This window comes from Leptinotarsa decemlineata, unplaced genomic scaffold (assembly GCF_025532065.1).
Source record: "Leptinotarsa decemlineata unplaced genomic scaffold, Ldec_3_MD MMD2_tig00003736_RagTag_RagTag, whole genome shotgun sequence".
Taxonomy (NCBI): domain Eukaryota; kingdom Metazoa; phylum Arthropoda; class Insecta; order Coleoptera; family Chrysomelidae; genus Leptinotarsa; species Leptinotarsa decemlineata.
Genome location: NW_027412593.1, coordinates 7,841,896 through 7,867,235, shown reverse-complemented (window position 1 = coordinate 7,867,235; position 25,340 = coordinate 7,841,896). Strand labels below are relative to the sequence as shown.

Below are 25,340 nucleotides of genomic sequence, written 5' to 3'. Positions count from 1 at the left end.
CTGAATTATTTGAAAAGTCTCTCTTTCAACGTTCTAATAGTACTTTCTAATAGTACGCCTTAGTGATGCTGTACGTATTGTAGTGATTTATTCCATGTTTTTTCATCAAAGTTTGAAATTTATTGTTGTAAAATTCTTTCTCTTGATCGGTTTGTGAATTTTTTGGCCAACGATTCGTATATGTCAAGATATCTGCAAACGTTTTGGTAATTTTCTTCCCCATATTAGATTTCAGTGGTCGAGTCCACAGAAATTTCGATAAACATTCTATGACGACTAGAATCAGTTTGACATTTCGATTTTGGTGAGCGAACGATCTCATCTCAGCCAAGTCCATCTACCATAAGTCATCTATTCCTTTGATAACTGTACGGCGTCGAGGATATTTTTTTTATTGGTTCATGTAGTTCGTTGACAAGTTGAATCTTGTCTTTGGAAGCCATGACGACTGATGTTGAAGATGTGTGAACATGCTCTTTTATTACGGTAATAAATAAACTATATTTTGCATCTTGTTGATCTCCTGGATAGTAGATTGTACCTTGGCTATATCCGAATTTATTTCGATGATTTGTTTGGAGATGTCACCTTGAAAACTGTGTCAGTTTCCCATCTACTTGGGTTATTTCTTTTTCGTGTTGCTTAGCTAGCTGATATATAAATGAAGCAAGGTCTTTATCGGTTCCATCCACGTATCTTTTATTAGCAACATCATAATCAGTGGTGGGGCTCTTCACATTACACAATTTCACATTACCAAAATGAATATTACCATATGATGTGTAACGCAATAAACATCCTCCAGAGGGTGTTGGCAATTTTCGCTTTCTGTTGCTCTCGCCACGTTCAAACTTATCGATAACTATTTTGAAAATGATAATGTATTGGGGAACGTAATGTATCTTATTGAATTATTTTTTCTTTTTTGAGTTCATTTAAAATGGCAATGATTTCGTTGTTGTGTGAAGTATTTCCTGCATCTCGAGAGGCTATTAATAATTTGTGATGTTCGCATGCTCATTGGGATCGTCCCAATAAATGTATTCAATGGGTTTCGTATTCAATGTCATTGCAAGAAGTGACGTTTTGGGTAGACATTATGTCATCGTAGTAGTAGTAAGAGGTGTTGTAGGTAGAAAAAACCCAGTACCAGTTTTAAAATAATTTCCTACTGTAGGAAACAACGGTTTGATTATGTCGGTGTACTTGTATCTCCGAGTGCCACTATCTCTTGTTTGAGTTCGGTTTTGCCTCAATTTTCAATGGGGTAGTAGCTGATTGTGTTGTTGTTTCATTCGCTATTTTTTCAGTGGAATAAATAGAGGTTTGAATAACACTCAGGTGCTTGAATAACCATAAATAATAAATTATGGATACCATTTAGATCTACCCTCTAGATCAAACCCATTTCTAGACAATCTGGAGAAAAAGAAATTTCTAATTAAATTCCCATTGAATGAACAGGCTTTTTACTGTGAGGGCGGTGGACACAACTTTACCACCGGTCGCGTAAAAATGCCTTTGCTCGTTCTTAAAATTACGTTACGCAAAACCCCGTCGTTACCCGGGTGAATCGCGATAACTACGGCTAACGGTCAATGCAATGGAGGTGCGTTGTCGGTCAAAAATGTCAAAAAATGTGCGGGAATTAAAGCCTCTGGAGCAGTTGGATCTGCTGATAACTGACACAAAGGTCGTGAATTTGAAAGTGCTTCAATTTCCGTGAACAATGTTGAAAATTCTTCGTAGGTTAGTACTTGATCTCCTTATATATTAAAGCATTTTTCAGCTTACCGAAAGAAATTTTAACCATCCCAAAATAGTCCACCCCAGTGTTAGTGAAAGCTTTGGCTTCGTGTACCCGTACTGACGGTGAACTAGCCATCAATGGCTCTAAAATTTCAGGTTTCAACCTAAAACAAATATTACACTTATGAACACAACTTTTGATCAGATTTCTTCCGCCATAAATCCAATATTTTTGGCGTACCCGTATGTAAATATATTTCATGATAAAAATCCACCAGTCTTTCTGTAATAACATCTTTAGCCGGTAATATATAATGATGTCTTTTAGAGAATCCCAAGTTAGAATTCCCAATTCGACCCTCGACCCTAAGCAATCCATCTTGCACAAAAGGGTTTAACCTCTTTAAATTAGAAATGCATTTTTTATTTTCATTCAATACCATCAAATCAGACTTAAAATGTCTGTTTCGTACTAGTTTGACAAAAAGTATTTCTGCCTTTTGTATTTCCCTTGCTAAAATTAAAACTTTTCTTTCTGCAAGTATTTTACAGACACGTAGAACAAAAACAGTAATCCGAAAAATTTTTGAAAAAGAAGAAATCCTCTGCATTATATTAAAAAAAAGGATCGTAAACGTCTGCACTTTCAACAATAAAAGTTTCTAACTTTTCCTTGTTGCGCGAAATCTAAACCCGTTTTCCGAAAAATCAGGCATCGTCCTCTGGACGACCAATCCATGAGGGTCCGGTGAGCCATATGGAGTGATCCATCAATTCTGCAACCATGTTAGGAATCACACGTTAAAAGGTAAGACCTCGTTAGTCCTTAGCTCGCACAAGTTCTCAACTTTTGAGAGTTGTCGTTCGTATGGGGGCGACAGCTGATTAATGGAAAAACAGATTTTAAACAGATTTTGAACAGATGACAATTTACATAATTTTGAAGGAACAGCAATTATATCCTTATCATATTCAACGTGTCCAGGCACTTACGCTAAGTGATTTCCAACCACGTATCGATAGAAAGAGGAGGCACTGAGCATTGGCCCCCGAGGTCACCGGACCACAATCCCGTCGATTTTTTCTTTTGGAGACACCTAAAATCACTAGTTTATGTTAGCCCTATTGGAAATGAGGGAATGTTGAGGGATCGCATCATAGCTTGCTGCGGAACGATGAAAAACACTCCGGGCATTTTTCAACGGGTGCGGAATTCTTTGATGAGGAGAGCAGAAACAGTTGTTGTAATAGGTGTTTCGTTCAATTTTTATGTTTATTTTCCTAATAAATAACATAGTACTTCTCCGAAATGTTTTTTCACAAACTCCTGACAAACTTTTTTATTTTGGATTGAATAAGCAGTTCGATAATGATCAGTTCGGAAGAAGTCTGTAAGGGTATACTGCGTATAAAGTTTGAAGAAAATAACTAAAATTGTAGAAAACTTATGACAAAAACCTACCATGTATTGGAAAATTTCAACAATCTGTATTTCGAAAACGAATCATTCTTCGTTAAACATTTTATGGGAAAAGTTGTTCATTTTGACGAGATCCACCACATACTTAGTTTTTATAATGTTCTCAGCAACTTCACTTAACGCCCTAGGAGCTAAATAATATGCATCGATATAGAAAATTGTAAATATCTCGAAAACGATCACCTCCAGCGTTGTTGAGGAGGTGTACCTTTTTTACTCGGAAAAGGTGTGGGAATTAGATTTTTTCAAGAAAAGTACCAAAAGTTTACTCACAAAAATTTTAGGGCAATTTGAAATGAATAATGACAGCGTACGCAGAGCCCTCTAGATGTTACACGAAAATTAATACGAAAATTTGATTTCCCACGTCAAAAAAAACGGGTACTGAATTTCGTGCAAATAACTTATTTTTGGAAAAATTATTTTCAAAATGCGAACAGAAAAATTCAATTTCAACACCCCGTATATTCGAAACGAAGCATTTTCGGACACAAGTTCATATAAATTTTTTTTCTTAAAATTGTCTCAGGAATACGTCACTTGAATATTTTAACGTACTTACTTACACCCCCTATGTTACCAAAATAAAAATGTATAATGAATTTCTATTCAAAATAATTTTTTTAACTGGTCTCACCGCCTGATGATCAGTTGCATTCTTTCAACTTTTCTCTAATGATAATTTGCATTATCCATCACAATCACATAGTTAGGTGAAATGAGGTATAAATATTTCTCAAAATATTCTTCAAACACAACTCAGTTAATGTCTTCATGGTAATTAGGAGAATACTTCGACTCATACATCAATAAACCGCCCTCAAAAAAAAACATCAACACTTCCATTGTGGGTAATAATCAGTCCTTTTTCTCTTCTCTTCGTTAAGCCAAGTTTCGTGCAGATAATAAATCTTTTTATTCTCACGTCGAAATTCTCTTATTTGCCGAAGACAATATCTCCTTTAGCAAATAACTTCATGATTATTTATTTGTAGTGATTTCCTGTTTTGTGTTTTTCAGCAAAATTCAATTCTTTGGAGGTTTTTTAGAATTGGAATGCAAGTATGTTTTTTCCATCAAAATGCATATTTTTTTTAAAAATTTCCTTTTAAACGTAGTTTTGGTTATTTGACACCATCTTTCCCTCATTCTTCAATGTATATATCGATGATTTTGAAATTCCCGTCAATTGCGAACACCAGAGTAGTAGGATTTTAGTACATGAGAACTTCATATACATTAAGAATGATAATCTTTCTGTCCTGCTGAAATTTACAAAATCAAATGAAGTTTTGGATGATTCAATTGTTTTTCAACGTTATATTCAGAAAGAAAATGAATTTGCTGCTCCTCATACTTCTCTGCATTAGACAAGAAGCTTTGATTTATAAATATATAAATTTCATGAACTACAACAAACTCTATAAACCACACACAAATAAATCAACGTAACAACAAGCAAATAAAGTAAAGTAAAAAAACTGTTCTGACAAATGATATATACTTATGGAAGAAGGTAACTTTGCGAGAGAAAAATTTCAAATCAACCAGAACAAAATGTGAAGGTGACGTGGTTAATAAAATCATGTGTATTCTGATGTTTTTTGATGCAAAGAAAAGGTTAGATCAGAACCTTCTTTCAACCTGTATGTGGGTTTAGAATTTCCGAACGTGTTTTGACTTCAGAGTCGACTTCTGCTCATAATTTTCCGTAACTAAGAACATGTGAACATTTACCCATTTCCAATAACGAAACTGCAATGAATAGAGGAAATTAACATAAAAACATCTCCTGAGTGCGTTGAGAAATTTATTGATTTACTCGAATATCATGTTTGGGGAGAACTACAAAAAATTCAAATCATCTAAAGGAACAATTTGTTCAGGCCAGTCCCAACTCCCTACTCTGTAGGTCAATGGACTGACACCTATCACAAAACAACTAATCCCCTGGCTAATACCACGAAGGGCGTTGGATTATATAGGGCTGTTTAACCACTCGTCAGTGCAAGGTAGTGTCTATCATCAACATAAAGTCGATGATTTCCAATAATTGAAAATCGAATTCCTTCAGAGTATCAGTCCTCGAACTAGGCTGTGTGTTGATGATAGACACTACCTTGCACTAACGAGTGGGCAAACAGCCAGAAACCGGTCTGCAAGTGTGTCCCAATAATTGAAAATCTATTGCGGCAGTTGTATCGCCAACAGCATAAGCAGAAATCGATTTTGATAACTTATTCGATTTGCACTTGAACTTGAGAAAGGCACGGTTATTGTGAAGAAATGAACCGGTCCAGGTCGACTGGGATGCTTAGGTGGCGTTGAAGAAAAAAGGACAAGGCAAAGACGATTGGAGGAAGGAGATAAATATATCTCAGTTCCATACCACCAACACTCGAAGAACTTTGGAAATATTTTCAAGGAACTAGGTATGAAGGTGGTTTTTGAAACAAGTCATACACTACAGAGCTTTTTAGGAAGTCCAAAAGACAAAGTTGAGAATTCGGAAAAGTCTGGAATTTACGAAATTATATGTAAGGACTGCGATGCAAAATATTATGGACAGACAAAAAGATCTGTCAAAATAAGATATAAGGAACACTTAGCAAACTTGAGATATGAAAGACCTGAAAAATCAGCAGTCGCCCATCATATTTTGCGACGGAACCATTCCATACACTTCAGTTCCTTAAGATTACTTAGACAAGTTAACTACAACAGACATCTAGATGCCTATGAGAGTGTAGAAATAAGTGAACATAATAATATTATGAATAATGATGATGGACCAATACCTAGTAGTACCCCAACTAGCAATTTCGTATTTTATAATAGTTGCGAAAACGTTTCGGAGAAACAAATCATAAAGCTGCATTCCTCCCAGAAATGTTTTCAATGTGTTTATAAAACTGCTATGAATAGGAAATTGGCACCGTTTTATAAAACACTATAATTATTATCGATATTTTGTGAGGCCTTTTACAAACACTACAACATAGTTTTATAAACATTTTGGCAGTAACTATAAAATTTGTCTAACACTCTTAAAATGTTGTTTTGTGAAGGCTTCCCTTACTGCAACATATTTAAGCGATTCTTATAAAATAATACAGCCGAAAACGATAAAAATGAAATAAAAAAGTGTTAAGAATATTTTCTTGAAGATGCAAGAAGTAATTATGTATTGGATACTAGGAAAATATGATAGATATGTCACCAACTGAAAACTAACAAATAGAAAGGTTGAAGCCATTTTAAAATTTCACTTTTGCACTCATAAAACTATTAAAGACATTGTTTGTGTTTCGAAGATTGATAATATCACTGCAAATGTAATTTTATTGACAAATATATAGCCTATTTAGCAAAATTTAAGCGCGCCACTCAATTATAAATGTTTTCGGTAAAACTATAATTATACAAAAATTAACTCTGTCGACGTATTGATTTTCTAATCGCAAACTTAACTCACTCTATTCTAAATAATATAATGTTATAATATTTATGTACTTTTCAGCTGTGAATATCAGTATATATGCGGTATTTCATATTTCCAACTCATCTAATTTCAGTATCCCGGATCGCTATCACTTAAAATGGCGTCGTTCTATAAAATAAATTTTTATCAGTACCCAGCATTTCAACGTATTTTAGCTACTATGTTACCCCTAAGAAACTGTTAAGAAACACTTAGTTCTGGGAGTGATGGTTTGCGGCAGAGTCAGACTACTTTCAAAGCTGTAGGTTTCTACAAAAGTGCTTGTATGAATAAAGGATTTCTCACATATAGTTTGGATAAATATTATTTGTCGGGATGTTTTGACTAAAAAGTTTCTTTCATCAATTATAAAGGCTAAACGAAGGGTTTTAACCATTATAATAATCTTAACCTGTTTTACGCAAAAAAAATGTAAGCACTAGGTTAGGTGACATAGTTTGAAGTGTTTTTTTTAGTATTTCCAATATACAGGGCGACTCAAAGCTCCAAATTTTTTTTTTTAATGGAACAGCAAGTCATTTCTTCGTCTATTTGAAGCACCTCGAACTTAATCTAAAACTATAATATACCCCCCAATAAATGTTCAAAATGGCCGCCATTGAGTTATTATTTATTTTTATTTATATATTCGGGATACAAATAAAAAAATCCACTACAGTATCCACACAATGGAATTATTATCAAATTGAAATTATAACTTATAATACACATATATATGCATATCATAGTGTCCAAAATCAAGGATTAATTAGAATTGAATACAGTAACAATGAAAACTGATTATTAGTTTTTGACAAAATGTATCAATGGATTATAATTTATAAAAATGAGTTTTCAATATTTTTTTGGCCGAAAGCTACGATGTATTAAAAGTATGGAAGTATTTTGCAAGAGTGTTACCTCATATTACTGGAGTTTTCTCCCAACACCAAAGCTTTCTACATCCACTGCCAAGATTTCCGACCGTATTTTTTCAATAGATGGATTTTCTGAAAACCAAACTAACCCAAACCAACCATTATCCCTTCTTTTACTAAACAAAATATTATAAAAATTATTTTTGTTACAAATAGAGTATTCGAACTCGCTGCAAAAATTTATCATACGTCAATTAGTCAACATCCTAACATCAAAGGCATTTACACTAACAAATACCTATGGATACCAACACGTCACGAATTCATTATAGAAAGCGGGTAGCGAACCTATACAATCGAATTCGAATGCGAACGCTTACGCTCAAATCACAAAATTATCGGAAACCTAGAGACTCTCAAATGGATGAAATGCCGTGAATCACCTTGTATGGTTCAGCTGCTAAAACTGAACTCCCATCCAACCCTAACAACTCATTTCTACATGAAATATTTTTTCAAAGCACAACTAAGCACCCCGTTATTTTGATGTTTTTGTTTTACACAGAATACTAAGGATACGGCCCTGTCAATATTTGTATGCCTTTCTGCTTCGCTGTAGCTCTGTTGTCGGTACACAACTATTGTGATTGTTTATAAGTTAGTTGGCAACATTTTTGCTAGTAAACGACACTTTGTTGACTGTTATAATATAAATTCTGTCTTGAAAAAATCTGTTTTTCCCTTAATCAGCTGTCGCCCCCATACGAACGACAACTCTCAGAAGTTGAGAAACTTGTGCGAGCTAAGGACTAACGAGGTCTTACCTTTGAAAGTATGATTCCTAATACTTATTACTTATATTCATCATATATCACCTTTTTTATGATAAATATCCGTTGTCTAATGCTAAATACATGGTGAATATTAGACATAACCTATATGAACGCCGATGAAATATTGTTGATATTTAAATTATCGTGCGTTTAGAGGAAATGACGGGTGATTTTTTTGTTGTCAGAATATATCTTTTAATTAGCTTCAATATTTGACCAGCTGGATTTGACTCATTTTATCTACGTTTAACCAACTCTCACGGCCAAAAATTGATGCTACAACTGTATTGTGTTCACCGATCACCTAATACAATCAATTAGCATTTTGGAAATAATTATTAAATACTAATAAAATAAAACTGTTGCAACACCATGGAATTATAAAACAACTTTGCTGGTTGGGAAATTCAATATTTTTGAATTTTTTTGCTATTTTGTTGTCTAGAGATAATTATGATTTTGAAAAAAAAATTCCTGATTGAAATTCTCAATTGCTTGAAGTCGATTTTTTTATATTTCGATTTTTTAAATAATCAGTTAAGAAATGATTTTGCTTTTGAAAATCATAATTTACACTTTCAAATAGATTGGCAAAAATTTTTTTTATCTATTATTCAATTGTTTAATAGTTTAACAATTTGTTATCAACAAATATTGACCAACGTTATATGTTTTTTCTGAAGCAGAAAAAAATAATAAAAACAGCTATATATAAAAAAGTGACATGAAATTATTGATTGATTGATATTACAAAGTATTATAATAAATAAAAAAAAATTATGGCATTTTTTTATAACTTTTTTCTGTTTCAGAAAAAAAATATAACGTTGGTCAATATTTGTTTGTAACAAATTGTTGAACTAATAAACAATTGAATAATGAATAAAAAAATATTTTTTGACAAACTATTTAAAAGTGTAAATTATGATTTTTAAAAGCAAAATTATTTCTTAATTAATAATTTAAACGATCGAAATATAAAAAAATCGATTTTAAATAATTAAAAATTAAAATCAGATTTTTTTTTAACATAATTATCTCTAGACAACAAAATAGCAAAAAGATTTTTTCAAAAATATTGAATTTCTCTATTCGTTTAAAACAATTCAATAAACAAATTACGTGAAAAATTCATATCCTATGTTAATAACTGCCATTGTTCAATGTGGAAACAGACATAGCCAAATATCAATTGAAAATGAAATTTTATCAACAATTTTTAGATATTTCACTTTGCAATAGTTATAAAATTTCATAATTAACAAATTAATAAATTTCTATGAACTTCTATCGCAGGATCATATGAAGTATACATATTAATAGGGCTCCACGGAGTTTAAAATTTATAGGCCAAATATTTATGTGAAATTGAAAATGTGTTTTTTTCAATCACAACTCAGAATGAGTGTAAAAGACAAAAATATTTTACAAAATTTTTGTTTATTTATTGCCACATCATATGTTGAACCTTGGCTCGAATGCACCGTGGAAACTGAAGCACCTAACCAAGATGTGTGATTCTTGAAGACGTATGATTTTTTTTATATTATTATAACTGTAAATAATAATAATAACATATAAGAACGGAATGTTAGTTGTTAATTTTGGTGTTGAATACATAATTCTTGTCGCAGGTTAACGATATTGTTAGCCTTTTTGTGAAATGATTTATTTGTGCTATACTTATTATTATTTCACATTTTGTTTTTCAATGTCTCATTGGTTTTTTACCCATAACTATGTGAAGATGTTCACAACCTAGTGTTAGAATTAGACTGTTTATTTATATGACCTGCTTCAAACATTATGTATAGTAGTTAAATAAATCTATCTAACTATCTTTTTTTTGAGGGGGAGTGGAAATCTTTATAGACGCTTTATTGAAGTGATATAGCCAACAAAAAAAAACAAAAAAAAAAATATTAACTAGATACTTCAATTTCTACATTCCCTTTTTTTAGTCTTGATAATTTTTCTTATTGCTTTGATTATACGGTTTTATGAGGTTTCTTCTCCTTTGAGATCTTCCATTATATGCTCAGGGCTAAATATTCTTCACGGTTCTCGCTGATATTCCGCACGCATTTCTGTCCATCTTGGGCATGCAAAAAGCGTGAGCTTCGTATTATTATCTATTTGACATCGAGTGCAGGATGCAGACTCGAATCTTCTTCTGTCGTACAAATATTTACCGAAGGAACCGTGTCCAGAAAGTGCTTGAGTAAGGTAGTGATCTACTTCTCCAAAGGGTCGGTTAACCGAGCTCTCTACGTTGGGAATGAGTCGGTGCGTCCATCTTCCATAGATACCACTATCCCATTTCAGTTGCCACCTACGCATGAGGTTTTCCTTGGCTGCAATTATTCCTAGACCACTGTAGCCTTCCATAATCTGAATTTATCGGTGAAACCCCCACTATAACGCATGCTAGGATATGAGCTTGACGTTCCAATGTTCAATTTTCTATGCACTGCTGTTAATATCCGGACGAGTTTCTTTGTATTGCGGTAAACCAGGATGGTGCGCCGTACATATTTCGGTTTTTTCTGGGGCTAGACGCCTACTTTTCATCCACTTCGATACTCGTAGTATGGCTACGCAATAATTTCCAAAGCTCCGTTAAGCAAGTTCAGCCATCACTTGTGATGATAAAATTGATAAAAAACCAGGATGAATACTGATTTCCAACAAAAACAGGGATACAAGCTCAGATTTTGGAAAACAATATGTCCCATCGAAGAAAAAACTGACCCAAATGTTGTTAGGTAAGCAATGTTTAGATAAAACGCTGGATTATTTTGTATCAAAAAAAGCAAACAATTTTCATCAAGACTTCAGATCGATGACAGTTCAAGTTGTATTTTCTTGGGATGATAATGCAGCTTTCCTAAAAGCTGAAACTTCTTTGAAGGTTGTAAATGACACTTCTGAAATGTAGGATTTTGAAGGACTAATTGTGAGCCTACTTTGAACATTAATATCTCAGTGAATAATTATTCAGTTTGAGAGAAATATGGCTGAGGCAGAACTCGAAGTTTTTGTTTAATTTTTGGACGGTGATTTGTGAATGGTGCGGACAGGCATGGTCGTGGACCAAGTACATACTTCTTCTGTCAACCAGTGCTGGATGATGACGCCCTTTTTAGTAAAGTTCATCAATTTCCTCACAGTAGGACTCTACGGTGATGGTGTGGCTTGGTTGAAGAAAGTTATAATGAATCACCTAAACCGCTGACCACCATATAGTAACCATAGTATTTTATTTGTGGGTTTTCGCCTTTGAGACATGCCTAGGTGGCTCATCATTGTCCAACCACTATTCTGAACGTCCCCTGTTGTGGCGAGTTGGCTTTCCTTGTTCATCTTCCACTGCACGAACCACTGTGCATGCTGTTTTCGGCGAGTGCATTAGCTTGGGATGTGTGGGTTGAGCAAACCGGCCATCGGATGCCTGCTTCCACGTAGCCCCGCTGGAAATGACAGAATTACTTGTGGTTCTTTCATTACCTAACTGAATGGCATCTCAACGATGGCCTAAGGTGTGTGTATCCGTGCCGAGAGGATGAATGACACTGAGCCTATCAGCTGTCTCTACGGAACCTTCGAGATACCGGGCGCACTCTCGTCGTAGCATCGCCTTGTCACGGTAATGCAGGGCTCTGCCGTGAGTGATCTTCTTTTCCTAATTTGTGATATTGATGACTTATTTATTTGGTGGAAATTCATCTTCTATTAGATATAGGAATACATTATTGAGTACTGCTAGAACACTTGAGAATGGTGTAAAAACCGAAACCTTGGTCGTATCAATATCAATACATTAGGTAAGTGGAAATTAGACAAAGTATTTTATTCCTATATCTAATTGACTTCATTTCCTAGCTACTCGTGGGACCTTTATGGACAGAGTAAAATTAAAAATTCTTTCTGACGCTGAGTCTATAGAGGAGATGGATGTCGAGCTTATGACTCCAACTGACCTCCCTGTAAACTTAGATCAGAAGCGAGTCTACAGAGGAGATGGATGTCGAGTTTACGATTCCAACTGATCTTCCTGTGAAATTTAATCCAGGAGCGAGTTTACAGAGGAGATGGATGTCGAGTTTACGACTCCAACTGACCTCCCTGTAAATTTAGTTCAGGAGCGAGTCTACAGAAGAGATGGAGGTCGCGTTTACGACTCCAACTGACCTTCCTGTGAATTTAGTTCAGGAGCAAGTCTACAGAGGAGATGGATGTCAAGTTTACGACTTCAATGGACCTCTCTGTAAATCTAGTTCAGGAGCGAGTCTACAGAGGAGGTGGAGGTTGAGTTTACGACTCCAACTGACCTACCTGTAAATTTAATTCGGGAGCGGGTCTCCAGAGGAGATGGATGTCGATTTTACGACTCCAACTGACCTCCCTGTAAATTTTGTTCTGGAGCGAGTCTACAGAGGAAATGGTTGTCGAGTTTACGACTCCAACTAACCTCCCTGTAAATTTAATTCAGGGGCGAGTCTCCAGAGGAGATGGATGTCGAGTTTACGACTCCAACGGGCTTCCCTGTGAATTTAGTTTAGGAACTAGTCTACAGAGGAGATGGATGTCGAGTTTACGACTCCAACTGATCTTCCTGTGAAATTTAATCCAGGAGCGAGTCTACAGAGGAGAGGGATGTCGAGTTTACGACTCCAACTGACCTCCCTGTAAATTTTGTTCAGGAGCGAGTCTACAGAGTAGATGGAGGTCGAGTTTACGACTCCAACTGACCTTCCTGTGAATTTAATTCATTTCATTTAATTCAATTTAATTAACGGAAAAACAGATTTAAAAAAAACAGCGAGTCTCCAGAGGAGATGGATGTCGAGTTTACGAGTCCAACGGACATCCCTGTAAATTTAGTTCAGGAGCGAGTCTACAGAGGAAATGGATGTCAGGTTTACGACTCCAACGGACCTCTCTGTAAATCTAGTTCAAGAGCGAGATGTAGGTCGAGTTTACGACTCCAACTGACCTCCCTATAAATTTAATTCAGGAGCGGGTCTCCAGAGAGGATGGATGTCGATTTCACGACTCCAACTAACCTCCCTGTAAATTTATTTCAGGAGCGAGTCTCCAGAGGAGATGGATGTCGAAGTTACAACTCCAACGGGCCTCCCTGTGAAATAAGTTCAGGAAATAGTCTACATAGGAGATGGATGTCGAGTTTACGACTCCAACTGACCTCCCTGTGAATTTGGGTTCAGGAGCGAGTCTCCCGAGGAGATAGATGTCGAGTTTACGACTCCAACGGGCCTCCCTGTGAATTTAGTTCAGGAACTAGTCTACAGAGGAGATGGATGTCGAGTTTACGACTCCAACTGACCTCCCTGTGAATTTAGTTCAGGAGCGAGTCTACAAAGGAGATGAATGTCGAGTTTACGACTCCAACAGATCTCCCTGTAAATTTAGTTCAGAAGTGAGTCTACAGAGGAGATGGATGTTCAGAGAATCTGTCTCAGGAGCAGGTTAGCAAACGTTTGCGCTCAAGTGAGGTTCGGCAGAGCCGTACTCTTACCATCTGGCATGAAAGACCACTCACCATACAAACTAATCGGCTTCGTTAAGAAGCTGGGTTTGTTTGGCCGAGTAAGAATAGATGCCACAATAAACCCTTGCGGGTTGCGGTGAAGGGTCGGAGAGACCCACTCACTTTAGAGCTCACCTAACCTAACCCCTGTTGTCGATCTTCCGACATCCCATGTACTTTTCGTGATGAGTCAGTCTCTACCAGGGTCCTCAAATCCTAGACCTGGATTACTGTAATATCTCCGGAACGAAATTTCGCAAACCAACATGGCACAATATCATTTGCCAAATGCATAGTTGATTTTTGAACGTTTTTGACAGAGCTTTCTTTCAATTTATCCGAAAGTCGCTCTCAACAATATCATAGAATACGCTGAAGTAAGGCAATAAATTGAAATTGACAAAAATTTTGATTTAAAATAATTGAATAGCTTCAATTCATACAGTACAAAATTCTCTATCCGTCATTGGATTCAACGACACACTAGAATGAATATTCATTGAGAATGGAGTTACCAAAAAAACTATGACATGAAAACAGACAAATTTGATCATGCTGAAAAAATATGAAAAAAATATACACATTGGATAATTGTAGATCAAATATGATTTAAACAGCTGGCATGAATAATAAATTTTCTGTAAAAAAATTAAAATGAAAACCGTACAAAGGATATCCAATACTTCGCGCGATATTGAACAAAACTTGATGAAAGGATGATGGATATTTTTCTCATTCAGCTAGAAGTATATCCCCGATGAATATGAAATCTGCCATTAAATACTGACTGGCTCGACGTCAGCTGTTTTCGATTTCCATTTTTCTCAGATTACTCATTTCTGCCATTGACGCTGATAGGCGTCCCGAAGTTTTCTTCAGGGAACGTGTTCGATTGCGTCAATCTCGGTGGTTTCCTGTACAAATTGAACAATTACGGAATACCATAGGGTGGAAAATTGAGTTCTATATCAGCACAATTACGCACTAGATGGAATTGAACAATTCCAGGAATTAATCATAGTACACGTTTCGACTGATTTTTTCATGGAGAAATGTCAACCCGATTGATTGTTGTTAAGTTATGCGCTGGAATTGACAGCTAGTCAATAGTGATGAATTATTACTGGAGTTTTTTCCAACACCAAATCGTTATTTTTACACCTCGACACGTGTTTCGATCACCAAGTGATCATCTTCAAGAGGAAGCAGTTTTATCTTTCTCTTGAAGATGATCACTTGGTGATCGAAACACGTGTCGAGGTGTAAAAATGACGATTTGGTGTTGGAAAAAACTCCACTAATATTCATTACTACACCAAAGGTTCCAAACAGTATATCACAAGTGATGATGATGATAATAATAATTGTCTTCATGATTTTCAACAATCAATGAGCCATAAAAAAAGATTACTCAACTTACTGAAAATAAAGGCAAAGTTCAGTTCCATCAGAGATGAATATCTGATTGACCTGTACTACCAACTAATTTTAATGGAAATTCATAACCTTTTCAAGTAAAACTTCATTGTGGGGTTTTCACTAAACAGATTACAAAATTGCTATACGCGTTTCAATTTACGAAAATAATGGTTTCCTCAGACGTGCTCATAGGTGATGAATACGCCAAGGGAAGGTATTGTATAATGAAACACGTGTTCCAGTTTTGTCTACTGTTCAGTGAAAAACTAACAAGAAAGTGTTATTGATAAAAAAAGATCTACTGTTTTTGAATGGGCAGTTCAGGTCAGAGATGATTTTGTAGGTTCTTCACATATGGAATGTTCAATAATAACATGCTAATGATCAAAGTGGTTATATAGAAATGTAGGCTTTCACGGCTGGCGTCAATGTTTTGGTTGGTTTCGTAGTTTTGCCGCGGTCTTCTTTGGTTACAATCTCCAAGCTTTCAAACTGCTACTGCGGCAGTCATTTTCAGTGGCATGGTTCTAGACGTATCGATTAAAACTGATGCTCTCATTTCTGCCATGTCATTTATAGTGCTGATTTTTCGCGTACTTTCTGTAATAGCGGGTTCGCGTGTAGATACTTCCTGCGCGATTTGGGTGATATGACTTCGTTTTGGCACCTTTCAATGGTGTGTGCCAGATCTTTGATAGATTTGTTCTCTCTTTCTTTCTATTGAAGTTGTTTTGGTGTTTGTGTATTTCTATAGTTTCTGGATAGAGAGGCTAGCAATGTCTATTCGACGTTGCTAGCCTCCCGGTGGAAGGCTAGCAATTCGCCATAACAGGAAGTGCGCGAAAAATCAGCACTATAAATGACACGACAGAAATGAGAGCTTCAGTTTCAGTCGATAAGTCAAGAAGAGTACTTCGACCACGCTACTGAAGATGACTGCTACAGTTGCAGTTGAAACGTTTGAAGATTGTTACCAAAGAAGACCACGGCAAAAACAAACCAAAACGAGGTGGTTATATTTGTTTCACATAGAGAATGAAAAAAGTAAAAAAAAATATATATGTATTTTATAATAAAATGTTTTACCACTTTATTTTTAATAGTAAAATTGCACTGAATCATTTCACCGATGATGATACGATACTGATTTTAATTAAAATAAAAAAAAATATTTTGAATAGGTTGACACCCTCAAGAACGCGACGTCAATACCCAAAATTCACCAGTTATCGAGATAAATTGTCAACAGCTTTCCATTACTGAAAACCATGGAAAATTTGATTTTGGAAGTTCAATGAATTTATATAAATTTTTCTATTCCGTGATAAAAAAAAATAAAGTTGCTTGAGTTGACACTTCTTTCAAAATTATTATTTCAATCAATATAGCTGATGAGCAATATCGTTGTATCATACCAAATACTCCATTTCAGTATTCATTGAGCTGTAATGTAGTGCAGAAAGGCCACATAATTTTATTTCGACTGAAAACTGTAAATTTTAAAAATGAAGTGGTAATAAAATTCAATATTTTGAGACTTGAATTGAAATTTTGAGTGGCCCTACTGCCCTTCCGTAGTAATGTTCGTCTTGTATATAAGTTTGATTTGAATTTCACAATAAAAAAATAATACGAGGTGTTAGTTTCTTTCATAATAAATGTGGTACAGTGTCAAGAGAATCAATAGCTATTGGCTGTATTTCAAAATAATATTTAATTTAGCATCAACCTGTTCCGCACTTGATATTCCGAAACCTGCTCACATCATATGTTGGGAGCAACCGATTTAAAATTAACGAAGGTCACGATTTCGTTTGCAGCCTTCTCGGAATACGTTTAATTGGATGGAATTTATAGTAGCATTTGAATGGAAAAGCTATCGTTTTGTGCTGTTTAGTGCACTTTATTATCAAGTGGTTGACTGAAATTCATGAAAAATGAATCGTTCTATGATTTTTCGACACGCCAAAATCGAATTCTGACATCATAACTGCCATAATAGTTCGAAATTATGAAATATTCAACTTACATGAATCATGAGGTACTTTAGTAAATTTCAATACATATACGTATATTTTATATTTCATAACATGACACAATCATAGTAGTGGTGAGGTTATTATTAATGTAACCAAAATGCCCTGCAGATGTTATTTTGACATTCTTTGGTATATTTCGATTTCTTTGACAAATCTCATCGAGGAATTGAGTTGTTTGATTCTTTCATCTGAATATTCAAATAGTTTTTTCTCACCACAAAACCTTGTGATCTGACGTGTTCAAGTATATGTTCAAAGAGTTCAACACAAAATTAAAAATTTTCTATTGGTTTTCTGAAGTTAATTTGTTCCAAAAATGTTCTCTCAAAGTCATGAAACCCTTACTCAAAATTATGCGACCAATAACTTTGAAAGGTATGAACTTCATACAAAAACACACCCCAACTTACAATTTTCCAGAAACTTCAGACTCACAATAATTCAACCCCTAACTTCATAATACTCAAATTCAAGAAACTGTAATTAACATTCTTTGGAAGATTCCCACATTTTTTTGTATCAAGATGGAGTAGTAGAAAGCCAAAAACTTTCTTTCCCAAAAATTAATCACTCCTAAAAATAAAACCCCTTCAATTCAAATGTAATTAACAATTCTCATTCTCACCACCATTGTAGCTGAGAAGCACATACACTAACAATATCCTTTTCAACAACCACAAATCCTAGATCATCAATACATCCCCAAAGCTCTGAGCTTGAGCTCTGAAACCGAATATTTTGAAACCAAGTTAGGCGGGTATCGCAGAAAACAAATTCGTTCTCAGAGCCTTCTCTGTTTGTGGATAACCCGGTAATCGCTCACCGGGGCTACAATGTTACAATATTTATGACCATTTGCATTTCCTCAACCTAGATATTTCAATACTGAAAAGGAAGCAGCAGGTTTTGTGTTGGTTTGTTCAAGGAACTTATTGTTTTTATCACAAAATTGGTCAATTTCGAATTAAGAACAGACGAATAATCGCCTGATTGACTTAGTATTCTATTCCTTCTATGACTTGGTAGGGTGAAAGAGAGGGGTAGCTTGACGTAAGGAAAACTTCCTCATTGACAGATTCATTACCCATTCGTAATAATTTACAACGAAACAGTGGCAAAAATTGAACATTCATTTTTGAAACTGGCTCCACCATAACATCTTATTGAACTAGAACTAGATGATGCTTCAAGTAACTTGCTCTAGCATGAGTTATTCAGGAAAGCTTTCCGAAAACATGAAAAACTATTTTTCCAAATAAGAAACAATGTCAATGTTGGTTTCCGGATTTTGCCATGGTCTTCTCCAAACGTTTCGACTGGAACTACGGCAGTCATCATCAGAGGTATGGTCGAACACTCTTCTTAACGTGTCAACTGAAACCAACAGTGAATTGCTAAAGATGACTGCTACAGGTAGAGTCGAAACGTTTAGAGATTATAACCAAACAAGACCACGGCAAAACCCACAATTCAACCAAAACCTTTAATGTTTTTTTTTCAAACACCAGCAAGTTAGTTGAAGTAGATTTTTTCTGGCAGGATCCATGTTGATTATCTATCAGATGCTCTTAATAATAGAAATTAGTTTGGTTACTCACCAATCTATCCAATATTTCAGGAAGGGATCTTTGATTACATACACTACGGTATGTTTTCATATATTGTTTGTTTTTTGTTGAATAGTTATTGTTTTAGTATTAATAATTCAGATAAAATTTTGTTATTTCAAATACGTATGACAGTTATCAAAAGCATCATTATATATTCAAGTATTTATTTGTCAAAATATGCCAGTTTACTTGAAAATGATTTAACAAACTGAAACCGATCGTAACATATAAAAATACCAGTAGAAATCATACAAAAGCTATTTTCTTCATCGTATATTCATTTGACAATATCAGTTGAAGTTTCCAGATTAAACATACCAGCACCTAAATTAGACAAACAAAGTTAACTCACCCTTATTCATCTTCCTTATGCGCTGCTTCGTACGGTGGCGGATCCTCTTCCGTTATCAATTTGAGTCGAACAATATCCGAGGCGGAATCGTAAACAACCCCAACCGCCGGTACAATTATGTTTTCCATTTCCACACTGTCCGTTTTCAGCGGCGGCGGTGTCGGTTTCCTTTCTCTAATGGAAACGGCTCGATGAATCCCGGAAGAGGGAAGCAGCGATTCCTGTGCAGTCTCGTTGTTCCCGTTGCAAGTCCGCTCCGATCTCCAGTTCTCGAACCGACACGCCGATGGCAATCTTCCGGCCGCAGATCCATCAAAACACGGAAGGACCTGCTTGAACTCCTTCCGGAAATTTTCATTCAGCCAAGCGTACAAGAAAGGGTTGTAGCAAGTGGAGGACATGGCTATTGCGTGAGTGATGAAAAACGTTAGGTGGTAAAATGCCCAGTCTTGCATTTGTAAGTAAAAGTCGTTTACGATATTTATAGAGTTCAAGGGCAGCCATGATATCAAGAAAACAGCGACCATTGCTATCAGCATCCTGTTAGTTCTTCGCTTTCTTTCCCGATCTGCTTCTTCTTTTCGGGCATTTTTGGAACCAGGCTTGGACCTAGCTCGATCGTTCAGTTTTATCGATACACAGATGTAGCAGAAAGCCATAATCAAAAACGGGATGAGGAACTGCATCGCTGTGGTGATACCACCAAAAGTTTTTCTCCAATCTTCGCTAGGCCAGGTTTCTTCGCAGAAAAACTTGTCAGTGTAGGACTCGGTTTTGAGTTTGACGTATACTCCATATGGCAACGTGACCAGCATCGAAAACATCCAGATTATAACTATTATTATGATACATGTAGACAGTTTCATCCTCGGGTGGAAAGGGTAAATTATCACAAAATATCTATCGATGGCAATTGACGTCAGAGTAAGCGTAGAAATATAGACACTGATCCCTTGAGCGTAAGACACTAAATGACAGATGAGTCTACCGAAAATCCACTCTCCCAAAAAGGTGTACAGAGGGGTGAAGGGCACAGCTAGTACACACAGCAGTATATCCGATAACGCTAAATTTGTTATGAATAAGTTAGTCACTGTTTGCATGGCTCTGTTCCTGAAGACGACGTAGCACACTAACACGTTGCCGAAAATTCCGAGTACAAAAATTGTCGTATACACCATGAAAAAAGCCACTTGCACTATATTCTCGTTTATTATGTTTTCCACAGTGGTATTGTTTGAGAAACTCATGTTCATTTCTATTGTCGTTTTTCTGGGACACTACATGCAGTCGGCCATCGTTGAATGATTTGTGGTACCCAGACTATCCGCCAATTTTAACACCTGCGAACAAAAACAGTTCATTAGTATCAATTTGAACAATCAACTCTCAACGATACGATATCATTGAAACACTGGTGAAGTAACTAAACCGTTCGCATATTTATTACTTCGGGAGATGAATATATTTTTGTATTTCAAAAACTGTTTTCCTGCCAAATTTTGTGTCGTTAAGTTTGAACGTGGTTTTACTGGACATATTCTTCGAAAATTTTTATAACTCAGACCTATTTCATGGAAATAGTTTTTACTCATGTACTATGCTATACAGGGTATTTCTTCTCAAATGTATATTTCGAAATGGAATATTGAAAGAAATAGTTATGATATACTGACGTACTTTCAGTTACCAACAATCAATGAAATTTTAAATTCTATTGGGCATGAAATCAGTTTTTACCGAAATACATAAAAGACATCAAATATAGCAAAAATGTCAAAATGCTCAAAAAGTGAAAATGTATAAATCATTATAGGATGAAGTCTGAAAGTTACTTCTAAACATCTTTGTGAACAGTTTATTTCGAAATGATTTGCTTTTTTTCTTTCTTCACAGGTCAAATGTTACATCATCAAAAAAATTAACATATTGAAATAATCGTTGATGCATATTGATGCGTATAATTCGTTAATGCAATTGAATATGAAAATTGAGCGTCTATTTTGACAGATCTGAATTGTTATTGAATATTCCAATGTTCACACGATATTATCCATAGCCAACTTACATTTATTCGAGTGAATTTCTCCTCAACATAGAGCTGAAAATTGAACGTATTTATTTCCACAAACATCTTGAATTTCAGATATAGAGAATATGTGAAAGTAACTTTTATTCAATTTCGTTGAAATAATGAGAATGTATGAGTTACGCATGGGAAAAATGACTCATGGTCAATTTTTGAATATCAATATTCTGTATATTGTTTTTGTAAATAACCTGCAGGAAAAAATTGATGAATTTGGAATATCGATCGGTCAGTATAGGTAAACCTTTTACCGGAAGTGACATGAGAGAAAAAAAAAGTATACAAATGAGAAATATGTTGGAATGAAGAAATTCTTAGAAATGTATTTTTACATCAAATATTAAAATATCCGGAAACTACAAGATAGGTAAAAAAGTATGTGGTATAGAATATGTATATCATTTTATGTCGAACTCGTGAGAGTTATTTAAAGTTGTTACATTTTTATTGTGTGAATTCATTGAATTTATACAGAATTTCCAGATCAATAAAAAAATTCAACATTCACTATGGTGGTTTCAGGTCATATCACAAACTGGACCACCGAACATTTGATAACAATAAACGAAAATGAAGAATAGGTTTTTCCGGCGACTTCAACACTTCTAAGAAAAGAAAGATGAGATTTTTTTGTGATGAATTTTCATATGAGTGAAAACAAATTTGAAATTCATTCTATTGCTCTGTTAATATTTCAATAAATATTAAGAAAAATACTCTCACCTGGAGTAGGTAGAGTTTCTACTCGGATATGCCTAAATTTCCCAGGATTTTTTTAATGAAAAAAAGTATGAAAAAATACGACCCTTCAGCATTAAATAGTATCCGGAATTGTATTGAGTTCCAAATGAGCATTGTGATCAGGAACTACTGCTGTGAAATAATTTCAAGCTAATTTCTATAGTTAAAATAGCAAGCTTGAAAAACTTGCAGAAGAAATGTGTCAGTTCCGAAAAAGCCATCAGCTCCTGTATTCAATCAGGACAATGAGGATTTGTTTTTAATCAGATATCTGCACTTGGGTATGCGTAAACTTATTGCTTTGATAAATCAAAGCTTATTTCCTCGCGAACACTATCATAACACTTATGGCTTCTTTTTGTTCCTGAAGTATTTTGTAATAAGTAATGGGAACTTAGACATACATCTTTGGTAAGGGTGAAAATCCAAGATTGCCTTTCCAAATATTGAATTATTATGGATATTACTTTGGTGTTTCTTCACATCTAGATATATCTTAGTTTGATTTGATATGTTCTTCGAGGTGACGGTTTCTTATGTGAAATAAAGTGTCTCACTTCTTATGGAAACACCCCCGTATATTCCGTAATATTCGAGGTGGAACGATGAAACCCTCAGGACTGATGGAAATGCTCAAAATGCACCTACCACCTGAATGGGGTTGGCCAAAGTGATATACACTGTCCGCCACTCGCGATGGAACACCCCATTTTCACGGTAAAACATATTAGGGGGCAAAATAGGCTCAAAATTCCTTCAGATTCGTGATCAGGACTACCAACTCACTACGAATACACTTTTTTCCTGAAAAAATTTCAGTCCTGAAAAATCCGAATTTGTCTCACTTCTTATGGAAACACTCCCGTATCTTCCGTAATATTCGAGGTGGAACGATGGAACTCTCAGTACTGATGAAAATGCTCAAAATGCACCTACCACCTGAATGGGGTTGGCCAAAGTGATATACACTGTGCGCCACTCGCGATGGAACACCCCATTTTTAGGTAAAACATATTACGGCGCAAAATAGTTCGCTTCCAATACCTGAACCCCTTCATTCTATCTGGAGAGTACTCTCAGGTATGAAAAATATAGGTGCTGTGAGATGCTATCATCCATTTTGAGCCTATCTGAGGAAAATGTCACAGCACAACATTCTCAGATTATCGAGATGTTGTGAAGCAGTGTATGAAAAATTACCGATGGCGGCATCTATTATAACTGAAGAAGATTATTCGCAAAACGAATTCTGGTTGCTGAACATCCAAATTCTATCCCAACCAGAAGTAAGAGGTCTCGATTGATGAGCAAAAACTGCAAAAAATGGAAAGAATCTATATTCAAAGGTTCACATTTCGAAAACTGTACAATTCTAAGCTTTGGCTGTAGACACTTTCAATCAGCACATCAAGAACTACAACATATCAAACTTTCGACAAAATTCAAGGCAAGCCATTTCTCATAAGAAATGTGCGGAAACATTTTACCATCCGAAACAAAATCAATCTTCATACTCATTGCAACATCGAAACAACTGTTAATTTTTAAAGAAAAAATCGCACTCGGTGAACAGGTAGGATTTAGATTATTTCACCTACTTGCTGAATTGTCTGAAATCATTTGAAGGGATTGAATTACATCAGTTTCATTGAATCATGCGGTGCCCTGAAATCACCATGGAAAACAGTTGCTCATTGATATTTACTGTCAACCTGACAATATTGTTGAAAGATCTTGTTGTATTAACCCCCAGACCAGTTTTATTGCATTTGTTATTTCTAGTATTGTTGTTCTTTGAATCACCGTTGTTTCTGCCGTGTTTTTGTTCCCATTGTGTTTATTGTTCCTGTATTTGTGTTGGATATTGTTCCTGTGTTCTAGTTGTTTCCTGTTCGTGAGTTCCTGTTCATATTTTAATATTTCTGAAGTTCCCATTTCAACTGATATCAGCTCAGATCATTTTGATTGACAAAGTTCAACATGGCACGTCTGTCACTTCAAGCAAAAATTGAAATTGTTTTAATTGTTGGTGAAGAGGTGAGGTCTTATCGTGAAACGGCCGCTGAATTTAATAGAAGACACCCGCTAGAGGTAGCTGTACACTCTGGAACTGTACATAAAATATATAATACATTCGTGAGCACCGACCAAGTAACAAAGGACAAAAAAATTGTAAAGCATCATATTGATGATGATACGATATTGGCGGCTCATCAAGCTGATCATAGAATTAGTTTGAGAAACTTATCGCTTCAACTCAATATGATCCGCAGTAAAATATGGAGGTGTTTAAAGAGGCATAAAATGCATGCGTTCAAACCCAAATTTTTACATACTTTGCACGAAGGAGATGAAATCCGCCGTATGGAGTATTGTTTATGGATGCAGGGAAATTATCTCAATGACAGGGATTTTTTAAAGTACATTCTTGTACAGTGATGAGGCTACCTTTACCACGAATGGTGTTGTATCTTCCCAGAACATGAGGTTTTGGGCTGAACAAAATCTAAATTGGATGGTGAATTGTGGAGACCAAATATGTCAGAAAGATAATGTGTGGTGTGGTATCCTGAACGAAAATATTATCGGGTCATTTTTTTTCGATCAAAATTCAAACGGACGACTATTCGTTGATTTTTTCGAAAATGCATTTTCCGATGTGTTGGAAGAACTACCTTTGGATGTGAGACACAGCATGATTTTTCAGTTCGATGGTTCACCAGTTCAAAATAGTGGCTTAACAAGGGTTCGGTTGAACTCTTCCTCTTCTGCCCCTAGAATTGAGAGAGAGCAGAAGTCCAAATATCTTCAAATACAAATTAAAGAAAGTACTCCCTCCGTGAATTCGAACCTTTTTATCGTAAGTGACTTTCAGTACTGATCTTCTCATATTTCTTCATATCTTGCTTTATCTTTGTGTGATTTTTCACAGGCGGTGAAGTATGCATCACTGAAATACCCGATTCAAATTCGGTTTTTGACTCGATGTTTCATAATATTCAAGAATGTAATTTTGTTTTTTCAACCATTATTTATGTATGTCATTTTATTTGTATATATTCATCAGACACAATTTAATTTGTGAACTTGGACTAATCCGATCTATTTCTTGTTATTA

General features: G+C 35.3%; 1 protein-coding gene across 1 annotated transcript; it reads right to left on the bottom strand.

Annotated features, from left to right (window-relative positions):
• Positions 1-1,785: 1,785 nt before the first annotated feature.
• On the bottom strand, positions 1,786-20,666 carry LOC111508158 (prolactin-releasing peptide receptor-like). The gene is made up of 2 exons (XM_023163588.2): positions 19,393-20,666; positions 1,786-1,913 (listed from the first exon to the last, which is right to left on the bottom strand). Exon 1 carries the CDS (start codon positions 20,646-20,648, stop codon positions 19,395-19,397), a length of 1,254 nt encoding a protein of 417 aa, XP_023019356.1. The 5' UTR covers positions 20,649-20,666; the 3' UTR covers positions 1,786-1,913; positions 19,393-19,394.
• Positions 20,667-25,340: the final 4,674 nt, after the last annotated feature.